The sequence below is a fragment of the Gavialis gangeticus genome, unplaced genomic scaffold, assembly GCF_001723915.1.
Source record: "Gavialis gangeticus isolate Ggan-Ray unplaced genomic scaffold, GavGan_comp1, whole genome shotgun sequence".
NCBI classification, from domain to species: Eukaryota; Metazoa; Chordata; order Crocodylia; family Gavialidae; genus Gavialis; species Gavialis gangeticus.
In genome coordinates this window covers 21180012-21193281 of record NW_017729024.1, presented here as the reverse complement: position 1 = coordinate 21193281, position 13270 = coordinate 21180012, and the positions used below count along the sequence as shown (strand labels likewise).

The 13270-nt window shown below is 41.4% G+C and overlaps 2 protein-coding genes across 3 annotated transcripts in view; one reads left to right on the top strand and one right to left on the bottom strand.

Moving 5' to 3' along the window:
- ATG10 (autophagy related 10) overlaps window positions 1–1226 on the top strand; it is a 215353-nt gene extending 214127 nt beyond the window's left edge. For both annotated transcript variants that reach the window (XM_019516931.1, XM_019516930.1), the window contains one exon: window positions 1120–1226. The gene's annotated coding sequence lies outside the window, so the exon portion shown is untranslated. The remainder of the gene's footprint in view (window positions 1–1119) is intronic.
- A 4358-nt stretch (window positions 1227–5584) lies between these two features.
- LOC109297274 (40S ribosomal protein S23-like) lies at window positions 5585–12208 on the bottom strand. Its single transcript, XM_019516934.1, has 4 exons — window positions 12104–12208; window positions 11737–11896; window positions 10132–10252; window positions 5585–9628 (listed from the first exon to the last, which is right to left on the bottom strand). The coding sequence occupies exons 1-4, from the start codon at window positions 12105–12107 to the stop codon at window positions 9482–9484; spliced, it is 432 nt and encodes a 143-aa protein (XP_019372479.1). The 5' UTR covers window positions 12108–12208; the 3' UTR covers window positions 5585–9481.
- Window positions 12209–13270: the final 1062 nt, after the last annotated feature.

The window sequence follows — 13270 nt, the reverse complement described above, 5'->3', positions numbered from 1 at the left end:
TGCGCCCCGATGCCAGTTTGCCATCCATGTGACTGCTTTCGTCAATGCCGCAGTCCCTTAGCTTGCCCACCACAATTCGGTGGGACAGTGTGTCGAAGGCCTTCTGGAAGTCCAAGAAGATGACATCAACTTCCTCCTTCACATCTAAGCTCTTTGTTACCTAGTCATAGAAAGAGACTTCATGGTCAGGGCGGCTGGGATCTGGAACCAACTTCCAAGAGAAGTAGTGCTGGCTCCTATCTTGGGGGTCTTTAAGAGGAGGCTAGATGAACACCTTGCCGGGGTCATTTGACCCCAGTACTCTTTCCTGCCCATGGAAGGGCGTCGGACTTGATGATCTGCTCAGGTCCCTTCCAACCGTACCAACTATGAAACTATAAATTAAAATACAGCTGCTGACAATCAGCTGATTCAGTTAGGGCAGATCTGAAACCAGCACCAGCCATGTCCCTATCCCCGGCTGACAATCCCAATTGTCAAAACCCCACCTGAGGTTTCAACTCTGCCCCATGTACAGGGACCTGGAGGTTGGACCCTGTCCACAGGGCTGATTCAAAACCCTGGTTCTGCCCAGCTGTACAGCACACAGGGACTCTGGGATCAGGCTATAGCAGCTCAATCGCAGGGTCCCCATGAGCTGGGACTGAGTTAAGACCATCTATGCCATCCAGTAGGGTGGTAACATGTGTTTTTAAAGGTCTCACTGCACAGGAACCCTGGGATTGGGCTCCCAGGACAGCTGTGTCCTGGGCCTTTGGGATGCCCCATGCTGGAACCTGACAGTCAGCTGTGTCAGGGGTCACAGCAATATAGACCATGAAAGCAATCCTTCTGTCAGACACTTTGGATTGCACTAAAGGGAAGGGCCTTAAAAAATAATTCTGATACACAAAGCACTGGGCTATTCTGAATAGTAGTCTCTCAAAGCATTTTACAAAGATGGCTATTTTTTTAAACAGGGAAGCTGAAGTAAATTGCTACTGTTATGCAAATAGCATAAATACCAGCTTTACATTAGGTAAATAACATGAAAATAAACTTTTGCCTATTGCCTTAATCTTGTGTCTTTTTTTGAGTTTTGCATTTCCTTAAGAAACTTTATTTTATATTGTTCTGTAGCTTGACTTATGTGCTCAACCTTTGTATGCTGGAATGGGTGAGAGTGTGTCTGTGAAAAAGGAAAACATCAGCTGGCGACTGGCTGAAGAATGCAAATAGATAACAAGAAGAATCCGCCCCAGAACAGAGAGAGAACAACATCAATTGACCTTCAAGGAAGAACACAGTGATAGCGCAGTAAAAGCCCAGGGGATTGGGTGAATTGACAAGGCTATAAAAGATGGGGCAAGACATATCGATTGTGGGTCTTGTTCTGCATGGCATCCTGGAGTATCAGTTTGTCTGACAAGATGGACTGGCAGGAGCCCAGCTCCCACTTGTGATCAACTTGGCTGGCCACTAAGTTGATCCAAGCACTGATAACACTGACAGCATACACCAGTGTAGAACAGAATTTGTGGTATGAATGTGATGTATATGTGTATTAAGTGCTTAATCAATAAGTGCAGCACTTTGCCTTATCCCCTTCATAAGATTTGAGCAATTGGCAATTTGTGTAACATTTAGTTGGTGGAAAATGTGTGTGTGTGTGGGTGGGTGGGGGAGGGAAATATAGAGAAAGCTCCATGTTTAGGATCTCCCCTCCTACCACTAATCCTTGGCTGTAGCCGTACCCGAGGGTTAGAAGGGGAAATTTAGGTGTCATGCAGTTGATGACCATGGATTTTAAGATGTATTGGGTGACTTAAGGCAAGTGGACTTTAAAGTGTGGCAACAAAGGTGGTATCTAAGTAAAAGGTTGTAAGAAGTGTAAAAATTATTAATGGAACATTTAAAGAAACAGGTTAAGCAGTTGAAAACTCCTAAGTGTCATATGTCTGTTAAAGCTTTGCAGATGACTGGTATACAAAAGACAAAAGCAAAAACTCAAGGGTCCCTGTCTCCTGGGAAGGGTCCCTGAGGCTGCCATGAACCATGCATATGACCAGCCTGTCTCATGCATCCCACTGGAGTGGCGCTGTGGGCCTTGGAATCCCACTTCCAAACTGGTGACACCTAAGAAAAAGCCTCAAAAGTAAAGAATGCATCCTGGCCAGATGTACCTTGACTCTGATGACACCCCTAGGAGTGGCAGATATAACATTATCTGATTGTTTGTATTGTTGCTTTTTGTTATTGCTCTGTATCAATGCACTCACCTATTATCAACTGGCAGGTGTTGTGGTCAGTCTAAAGGTTGTGGTTTCCTGGAACAAAGGTATAAGGGTTGGTTCCTAAAATTCAGCCCAACAATTGGCCACTCCACCAGGACACAAGGTCAGTAACCTGACCGATCAGGGAATGTGTTACTACAAAGTGACCCTTTCCAGAGGGGTTAGCTAAAATTTGTAGCAAGGTAGAGCTGTATGGTAATTGTAACTAGGGTTGTAAGTTTTTTGTAGGAGATATTGTTTGTTACTGCTGACCAGGAAACTTTGTCTGCTTAGGTCAGGTAGAGTAGTGGACATGGTTACATGCTGTGGTCTGGTTGGGATTAAGTAAAAACCTCCTGTTGTGTTTGCAATAGGAAGCTAGAGAGCAGAGAACATCATCTCTCTGTTGGAAAGGCTGTATGAATGAACAGGGTTCTTTGTCTCTAGGGTCCTCAGGAATAGTTACAGTCTTTTGTGAATGGTTACAAGAGCAGTTATGTGTTTGCTCTGAAGTCTGTAAGGTATAGGCTACAGGTGCAGGTTATGGCAAGGCAAAGTGTCATCTAGGCAGTGCAGCTTCAGAAAGCTCAGACAGTTGAGAGGCATGTTACTGGTTACAGATACTTTGGGATCCTGTGTGCACTGGAGAATAGAGGTAGCAGAGGGCATAGAAAGAGACAGGGTATGCTACTGAACATCTGCTCAGGCAGTGGCAAAAAAATTGTAATTGTAAGTGCGGGGGGGAACTTGGTCCTTCCCCCCCCGCCTCTCTAGAAACAGTAAAGAGCCTAAAAAACGTTAGTATAGGATTGTAATATCTTGTTTTAGGAAACATCAGGGTACAGCTATGTAAACAGAGAACAGTACCCAGAAGTTACTCTGGGCAGAGAGTGAGCTTATCAGAGGCATGTTTTGTTTTTTCTCTAGGGATGCATGGTTTGGGGCTTCCTTCTGAAGGTAGGATGAGCTTTTCTGAGATAATTGTGTAGTGTGTAATTTGTCTCATACAATCTTTCAGGGGAAGCTTTCCTAGAACGAAGCTTGCTGGATTGCATTTGCATTGTTAAAACTGACAAGTTGTGAGGAGAGAGACAAAGATTGTTTTTAGTTTGTAGAAAGCAAGGCCAGTACAAACCATGAAACAAAGAAAGACCAAGATTTGCTGAATGTATTGGTTTGTAAAGTGCAAGGGAAAAAAAAGGCCACTGATAAAATGGATTGTAAAGCCTGTAGACCAGAAAGGATATGGTTAAGATTTGGAAGGAAAAAGAAAAGCTAGAAGTTAGGTAAAACTTAGAGGAACTGTGGGGATTCCAGAGGAAGCTGCTAGAGAAAAATCTGCTGGAAGAAGTATTGCCATCAGAGTGGAAAGAAAATTGCTAAACCAAGAGACCTGCTTAAAGATTTTTTTTTTAATTCTTTAAGGGGTTTTGAGAACAGACTCACAAAGCACAGAAAAAAAATTAAGAGTGGGTGCTAAAGAGCAAAGCCCAGCCAAAATTTGTAAAAGCATGAAAGGCCAGAGACTCAGTGTAAAGGGTGTGAGACAGAGTTAGTGACTTGAAGCCCAGAAAGGGTTAAATCAGGAGAAAACAGAACTAAATGTGTTGAGGATCTGAGGGGAGTAGAGGAGAATGCAAAAATGGAATTTTAAAAATGACTGCTTCAGAGCAGAAACAACTTTTTTTCCAAGGTTGCTATATTTCTAACTTAATCTCAAAAAGTGTCTGAGGTTAAGTAAAATACTTTCTGTTGCTGGCCTTGTAAGATGTCAGTAGCAAAGAAAATTAACCCCTGCGCTAGAAACTGTGTGAAAGTTTGTAACAAAAGTAAAGCCTAAGAAGCCTAATAAGTAAGCAGCTTTGCAAAGACTGTTAAGTTGTTGGTGTAAAACAAAGAACGTAAGGAAGGTGGTATATTTGCTGTGTGTGTGTATTGCAAGGCACAAAAATTGCTGGAAGTGTGTGTCTGCAATCTCATTGGTAAAGGGGTGAGAAATGTCTTTGTTACCTCCCCTCACTCTCCAGAAATAAAATCAGCATAAATCTTTGAGAGAGAAAAGTGTTAACAGCTTGTTAAGACAAAAAAGATGGTTCTGAAAACTTAGTGTCAACTATTAAGGCTCTTGCTGTAATTGATAAAATTAATCAAGACAAGTAAATGAAGGCATTTCTTAAGGTGCAGGCAGAAAAAATTAAATGTGGCAGGATACAGACATGTGTTTTAAATTAATCCCCCACCCCAAGGCGGAGTAAATATTCACTAGAGGCTGAAATAAACTATCTAGTATAAGCTATAATTGATAGTTTAAGTTATGAAATGATAGTATAAATGTTTAATATGTACATTTCCCCAATTTTGGTCTGTTTGAGGGCAAGCAAGAAAACCTGAAAACTGAAAATAAACTTCAAAGTTTTAAATGCAGCAACAACTGTTGTAGCTTCTGGTATAGCAAAACACTCTAAAGTTTCAGCCACTATAGCAGAAAGGGTAAAATTATTTTTAATATTGAATATGGCTAATATAGTATTTTGGTTATTTCCTTGGCACAAAAGTGCTGGTATATTTTGAAACTGATATTCATGGGAACAATAGTATTGTTTTATCCAAATACCTTTAAAATGTTATAAATATCCCAACAATAAAAATATGGAAAAAGCTTTTAAAATAAAAGTTCTGAGGAAAAAATTGTCCCTCTAAAAGAAAAAAAAAAATTTAAACGGCAATTTGGTTATATTGTAACATGGGTATTGGCATTCCTTAATCTCAGGTTTGAAACAAATTTTTGTAAAGGTCCCAATTCCAATTGCCAAAATGGTGCAGTGAACCATTGAAAACAGTAAAATAAACGTACATGATCCTTGTCATTCAATACGTATATAAAAAAAAATTCAAAAAACTGCAGTAACGTGTGCATTGCCACTGCATGTCGGCATTGTAAATATAAATAATATTTTACTGCAAGTTTGGCAGGTTTGTGCATTTTCTTTACCAAAAACTATAGTGAATAATTCAATCTAGTAGCAAAGGTGACTAAAAACTATGAGCCCTCATTACCATCAACAGTGTCTTCTTCATCTAAGCCATGGCAAAAATAACAGCAAAAATTGTGTTAGCTGTCTGTTTTGTATTTGTCCTATTATCTGTTTTTGGCTTGTTTGTTTTAAGTTGTCAAAAGTTTAAATGCATATATCATAAAATATAATAAAAATAATTGGTAATACCTCCTCTAAAAATTAAAATTGTCTGTGGATCCCAGACTAGACTATTTCTGTCCAGTTTGGACAGGAAAGTTGCTCTAATATTTAAAACAAAGAACAACCATCCATATGAAAGTTTCAAGTTATAAAGTTTACTTATTTAGCAAAATGGCATTTATTAAAAAGTTATTGTGTGTGTTTAGTAAACAACCTAATAAAATGTTTTTAAGGCTATTTGTATTTCAATACAAATACTATTTATAACACCAACATACCAGGATGTGTGTAAAAAAACTGCATTACCCATTGTTTTACAGGAAAAGCAAAAGTTGATGAACCTAGAACATTTGTATAAAAAGTAAAGGAAACTCTTTATTAATTAAAAAAAATACAAAATGAACAAATATATAAAATGATGTAAAACCCTGAATAGCTAATTATGTCCAGTGTGCAAGAAAAGAGGCCCAACCTTCTGAGTCCTAATCGCTATTTCATCAAAGGAGGGGAAGCCTGTGAAGTAGGTTACAAATAAATTTCATTAATGAATTGTCTTTAATTCTAGACTGTTTGTGAACTATATAACACCTTATCAAATTTTATTTAAACAGCCCATAAAGTTGGTAATTAACATAAATCAGTTTAATGATGTGGGAGATGCCACTAACTACAATGTGTATGAATGGTTGGCACAATTAAAAAAAGAACAAGGTAACCCTTCAAATACAAATAAAAATATCCATTCAACAAACACAGGGGAAAAATACAGAAAAAAACTGGCAACCCATTCTTATGCCTTATAACTTGATTATTATTTTTTCATAACTGAAAAAAACCCCTTTCAATTCCAAGTGAATTGAACCAGAGTCTATCATTAACCATTTTTGTCCAGTGGTATATGAAATACAATTGGACAAAAAAAATCAAAATGGGTACATGTATTTCAGTTAAAGTTATTCAGTGGTGTATGAAATGTAATGTATTACATTTATTTAAAAGCCACAGGATGCTCAATAACACCGATGAACTAAAAACACTGGCTGTTAAACACCGATAAAGAAAAACCAGTGTTAATTTATATTTGTTACGTTCTTCTATTTTTAACATATTTGTGCGTGTCATAAATTGAATGTAACCAATTATTTAACAGTCATATATAAAAGCTGCACATAATGCTGAAAACTGCATGGCAGAAACTCTAAATATTCTAACTTAGCCCTGCTTATTGCTTTGTTAAAAATTATCAGCATATTGTTACGTTTTTGTTTCTTTTATTTTAAGCATTTTAAATTGTGCAAGCGTCTTAAAGGAAATCATCCCTGGAAATGGAAATAATTTAACTGATTTCCATTTCTCTTTAGGAATCAATTGAACTACCTTAAATTTTTGGTTACAGTAAAATCACAAATTAGTTATCTTACTATTACAACACAAGAACAAGCTCAACTATGTATTATAACTATTTTACGCCAAGTGTCAAAAATTTTAAAAATATCAAAACAAGCTAAACAAATAATAATACACCATTAGTACAATATTTTCAAGGAAGGGTCACCATCATGAACAGCAGTCCCAAATGTTATGTTGCATCCTATTATCATCATCTTTATATAAACTAAAATAGTGCTAATGGTAATGTTTTATATGTGATGTAAAATAAAACAAATGCATTTTTAATTAGAATAAGATGCCTTAATTCTTTCACAATATATAGCCTTGCAGAAATTATAAAGTAATCCATTCAAAACTAAATGTTCTAAAGAATCAAAAAAGGGAATGTTACGCAAATGGCATAAATACCAGCTTTATATTAGGTAAATAACATGAAGATAAACTTTTGCTTATTGCCTTAATCTTATGCATTTTCTTGAGTTCTGCATTGCCTTAAGAAACTCCATTTTGTATTGCTCTGTAGCTTGACACAAGTGCTCGACCTCTGTATGCTGTATGTGTGAGAGAATGGGCGAGACAGAGTCTGTGAAAAAGGAAAAGATCAGCTGGTGACTGGCTGAAGAACACAAACAGATAAAAAGCCAAAACAAGAAGAATCCGCCCCAGAACAGCGAGAGAACAACATCAATCAACCATCAAGGAAGAACACAGCAAAAGCCCAGAGGACTAGGTGAACTGACAAAGCTATAAAAGATGGGGCGAGACGCATTGATTTTGGGTCTTATTCTACATGTCATCCTGAAGCATTGGTTCTTCTGACGAGATGGATCGGCAGGAGCCCAGCTTCCACTTGCAATCAACTTGGCTGGCCACTAAGTTGAGCTGAGCACCGATTAAACTGGTAACATATACCAGTGTAGAGCAGAAATTGGGGTATGAATGTGTGTGTGTGGGGGGGTGTATTAAGCGCTTAATAAATGCAGTACTTTACCGTATACCCTTCATAAGGTCTTGCTTGTGATTACAGCAGTTGATTTGTGTAACACTACTTCTCTAAGAAACTGCATTCTTTGCCCACAAAAGGGACCATACACTCCCCTTTAGCTTACTAGATGCATCATCCTCAGCATTTACAAGTACTAGTTACAGACCTGGATCCCATAGGGTTACACACTACACACATAGAGAAAAAGATGGTTCCTGTCCAGAGATTTCACAGTTGAAAACAAGACAACAGATGAATACTGGGAGGGGAGCATGAGATAACAACATTTGCCTGCACAAAGGGTAGTGTTTGCTTTTCATTTGCTCTATAGGAAGCCTCACTAGGTGTAAGGATGCATTTCAATCATAGAAATATAGGCTTGAATGGACCTTAAGAGGTCTAGGCCATCTCTTTCCACTGAGACAGGACCAGTGTACCTAATACCATTCCTGTCAATTACTTGTTTAACCTGTTCTTTAAAAGCCCCAGGGATAGATGCCTCCCTGACTAGCCAGCTGCAGTATTTCACAGCTCAGCTGGTTTGCTATCTGACATGAATTTTTGATGCAAACTAAGTTAATTTCTTTTGGTCTTTCTCCCAGCGAACTGAGGCATTTATTACTACCTCTTTAGAACACTTTGTTTGGAAGTTTTGACTTCCCCAATTCACCCCCTTTAAGCTTCTGCAAACTAAATTCAATTCCTTCTACCTTTCTTCACAGATAATGCTTTCTAAACCTTATTTTTGTTGCTCTCCTTTGGACTCTCTTCAGTTTGTCTAAAAGCATACCCAAGTACTCCAGGTGAGGCCTCACCTACACCAAGTAGAACAGAGCAGTACCTTGAAGCTCCACACAGCACCAGAAGCAAATGGTATGATTTCAGCCCAGGATTTTGAGTTGAAGGATAAATTCCCTCCCCATACGTAGTAAGACTCACTGCATAAAATGTGAGTAGAGCCAGAAACTCCTCTAACTACAGGGATTCCTTATGTGCCAACATTTAGAGATGGGGCACAGGCACTGCTCCATCCCAGACACCACATATGATACGCCAGGCTTTGGGCTGGAGAAAGCTCCACAGAACAGCTAGCAATGAGGAATAGCATGTATTAGATTTTTATAGTTCAATAAATATTCTTATTGGTGCTTTTCTTTAGGGATGTCAAAACCTTTTTTTTAAACAGAAAAAAAGATTTTCTCTCAACAAGACTTTATTTTTTTAACAGCACTCACGTTCTCCTCTACAGGCACCTGCACTACAATAGGACACTGGCAATGCTTAAAAAAAAAATACAATTTTAATTTGATGCTTTTTCCAGTTATATCAACTTTTAACTAAAACCATGCAGCGCTCGTACTGTCTGTATGCTAAGAATCTCATTTGAGGAAGCTATTTTTAGAAAAATCTTGCAAGCCTCTAGCCAGGGATCACAAATACTGGTTAAATTAAGAAACATGAACACCTTTATCCTGATCAAAAGTAAAGTATCTCCTGTGAGAAAAAGGTTAGCTGTAAAAAGGAAGTTTCAGGGGTTGGGATACAGTATTATTTAATTAAATTACAGTAAAATAACAAACAAACTTAAGGAAAACACAAGAGTTTCCCCCCCCAAATTAAAATGTTTATTGATATTCTTGGCAGAGAGTAACAGTTTATGATCTTGGTCTCTCCTTCTTGCCTTTGTACAAGGCTAGCAGGGAAACGTTGGCTACTTTGACAACCTTGAAGCGGACTCCTGGAATGTCACCAACAGCGTGACCTTTTCGACCAAAGCCAGCAACCAGAACCTCATCGTTTTCCTACAACATAACAGACATGCACTGCCGTTACACAACAATGAATATCAGATTTGTACATATGCCTAAAAATCTAGCTTATTTTCAACTGCCTGAGAATTCAGAGTTTTCCAAACTGGATGTTTCAAACCTTCCCAAGAAAGAGGCAGAAAAAACAGGTGTGTACTTATCAGATGCAAAACCTTTATTGTGGAACTCTGGTCCCTTCCATACTTTGGCTGCAACAGATTTTATTATTTAGGATGCTCCCTTGCTTTGTAACAGAAGACCCGAGTCAAGTCAGCTGTCTAATAAAAAGTGCAAAAGCACAACTAATGTTTATTTTATGCCCGTCTCCATGATATTAGAACTTCTACATAGTATAAAAACTTGCATGGTTTGGAATGCAACACACCCTGGCTTGGTCACCCTCTTGTTCAGCTGATATATATTTGGGAAAAGTTTTTGCCTTTCACTTTATTAGTAATTTTTCCACATGCAATTAACTTTTGTGTTTTGGTTTTTACCTCAATGAAGTTCAAGCAACCATCATTAGGAACAAACGCTGTTATTTTCTTGCCATTTTTGATCAGCTGGACTCTGACACATTTCCTGATGGCAGAATTAGGCTGCTTAGCCTCTACACCGCTAGATAAAGGGAAGGAAAAAAAAATGCATCAGTAATATTTGACTCTACTACATGAGGGTGTCTTTTGGAAAGCAAAGAACCACTTCAGTAAAATATGATTTGCTTTGAATGTTGTGAGGAGAGTGCAAATGGTATCTGTTTCTCAAGAACAAGAATCTATCACAGCCCAGAGTTTAATGGACAACTATTGAGATGAAAGTGTGTTTAAGTATTTGGAACCAAATAGGAATAGTGAAGGATGTTTGTGCCTGAAAGCTTGCAATTAAAGAATATTTTTTTCCAAAAATCTACTTGGCTTAATGAAAGACCAACTAATAAATATCACCTCTACCATGAGTTCTGATTCCAAATGACTCCATCCACTTATTGTATTTCTATCACAGATGCATCTCCCTCTTAGAAACAAAGGCTAATGTAACAAAATTACAAATTAGAGGCAAAATAATGACATGGGAGGCCAGGACAGCCACTAGGATGGACCCTAGATATAGGCTATGCTACATCCTTTTTCAAACCAGAATGAGATCTTTGTATTTGACCCTTTTCTTGGCAAGCAAGGAGGAAGCTTTCAGAGGGAAGGTGTTAATACAGCCAAAGCAGACCTGAAATGCTGGAGGCCGCAAATGAAAGAGGAACAGTGGAAACTACCTTGGTGATACCCTGTTCAGTCTCCCTTTTAGCTTCTGCTCTCTGCCCCGGTGTGACAGGTCTATTTGATGTGCCATAGAAAGGTCACAGAACTAGGCCCATCTTGGGGAACTATCAGCCTACTTTAAGAACTAAACGTGAGGGACAACAAAAAAGAAAACAGGAATGGGAGTGAGGTCATAGGTTAATAACTAGGGCATTGTAAGGGAACACTGAAGAGAGCATACTGGCCAGTGCCCACTGCCCCCTGAAGGAGTTGAGGGGGCCTGTGAACGCTAACCAGTGAAGCTTTGTCTGGATATGTGAATGGAAGTGCCCATGTGGCAAAATGAATCTGGGGTCTGGCCCAGCAAGCGGTAATTCTTGTATCAAGCACATGTGCCAAAAAACAAAAGCCCAAGCCCAAGAAGGGCCCTCCATCTACACAAAGCTTGATATGCGCATCAATTTATATGATGATCCAATCATATGTGACAATAGTGACTGCTTCTCAGGCACGACAAAGCAGATCCAACACAAAACCACTGCAGCTTCTGATACAGAAAGTGGTATCATCAGGGTAGTCCCACGGCAGCAACTGAAGGGCCAGTGCCACAGGGACACTGCCCTCCGCCCAGCCCTGCTTCTAAATCACAGTGGCTCCCGCTGGCATCATGGGAACTACAGCGAGACAGCGCCACTGGCCATCTTCACCAGCAGCGCCAAGCTGTGTCACGCCACTCCCCAGGCACGAGGTTGACAGGGACATGTGACAGCACAGGCAGTGTGCATCACCTCTGACCCCCAGGACAGCCAGGTGAAGGGAGGGGAACCCCCCCCTTTCCCCCACACTTACACCTTCTCGAGGACGATGCCCTTGGCATGGGATGCGCCCCCGAAGGGGTTGGCCTTCAGCGCAGTGCCCAGGTGCGCCTTCTTGTACTGCTTGTCGTGCCACTTCTGGTCGCGCCGGTGGTTGCGGAGCTTGCGGGCCGTGCGCAGCCCCCGGCACTTGCCTACGACACGGAGCGGACGCTAAGGGGGCGCCCGGCTCCGCCCGCGCCCCCAAGTCCGCCGAGAACGGAGCCATCCCCGGGCAGGGCGGGGAAAGAACCGCGGGGTCAGGCCTGTCCCGAGGGAGTCGCGTGCCCAGGACGGGTTCGTGCCGAGGCCCCCGCCAGGAGCCCCAGCCAAGAAGCTGCCGCCCCCACCCCGGCGCTCACCCATCCTGCCGCGTCCCGAGCTGAAGCCGGAAAGAGAAAGAAGCCCACAATGCACCGCGACTCCACCTGCACGCAGCTAGGCCCCGCCACGGGCTGCCAGACGCACGCCTGATCAGATACTGCCGTGGAGGCGCGCGGGGCGGAGTAGGGTTAGGCGGTTTGCTGCAGGTTCGGCGGAAAAACTGCGGGCAGACCTCCACGCGCCGCGGGGCCTGGCGTCTCCGCCCTGGCACGGCCGGAGGGCCGCCTTGTGCCCCGCTCCTGGGCTTGGGCCTGGCACGGGCGGCGGCTGCGCCCCGGGAGCCCGCACTGCGTCTGCTGCCCGTGTCCCGCCCGCAGGGCTTGTTCCGCTGACACGGGGCGCTGCAGGGGACGCACAGCGGGGTTTGTTTTTTTTTTAAACTTGATTTAATAGGGGCCAATCCCTGGTTTTCGGAAGCTTTTCCGTTCAATCTAGATGGCCCCAGCCACTGTCGTGTAGGAGCCCTGCAATCAAGGTTTCAGGAAGGAGGAGCATGCTTTAGTGCTAGGGAAACAAGTCCTTACACCTGAGGGTCTGTATCTAGAACCGCCGTGTTCCACCTTACGGAATTTAAATGGAGTTTCAAATACGGACCTTCCGAACCACGCGTGCTGGCTGGGGCTATTTAACTCAGTTTCTCCTTCCCTTTGGGTCTTTACCCAAAGCTGAACAGAAAATGGAAACAGCCAATCAACAGGGAAACTGACTCACCAAAACTGAGCAGAGAAGCAGCTGTTCTCAGAAAAGGTTGGACCAAAAGTTTGTGATCTTTTTTCCAGCACACTTGGAATAGCGCTCATTGGCCCCATCTACATGTGCAATTAATGCAACCAAATATGTTCCAGCTCAATTCAAGTCAGAGTAAACTTATCCTGATGTCACCATCTACATGTGTTTAAGCACATTAATCTACTGTGCTGCTGGATACCACTTGTATCTGATGAGAGAATTTGGCAGCGCAACTTGGGGCACAGTAAACTAATTACCCCGCACGTGTAGACAGTGATGTTTTACTGTGCAGCAAATTAGCCTGCTGCACAGTAAAGCATCTCCTATAGATGTACCTACCTACCTACTGTTTAAGAAGAACTTCAGTTTCATAGTAGCTTGGGGTCAGAAGGGACCTGAACAGATCATCTAGTCTG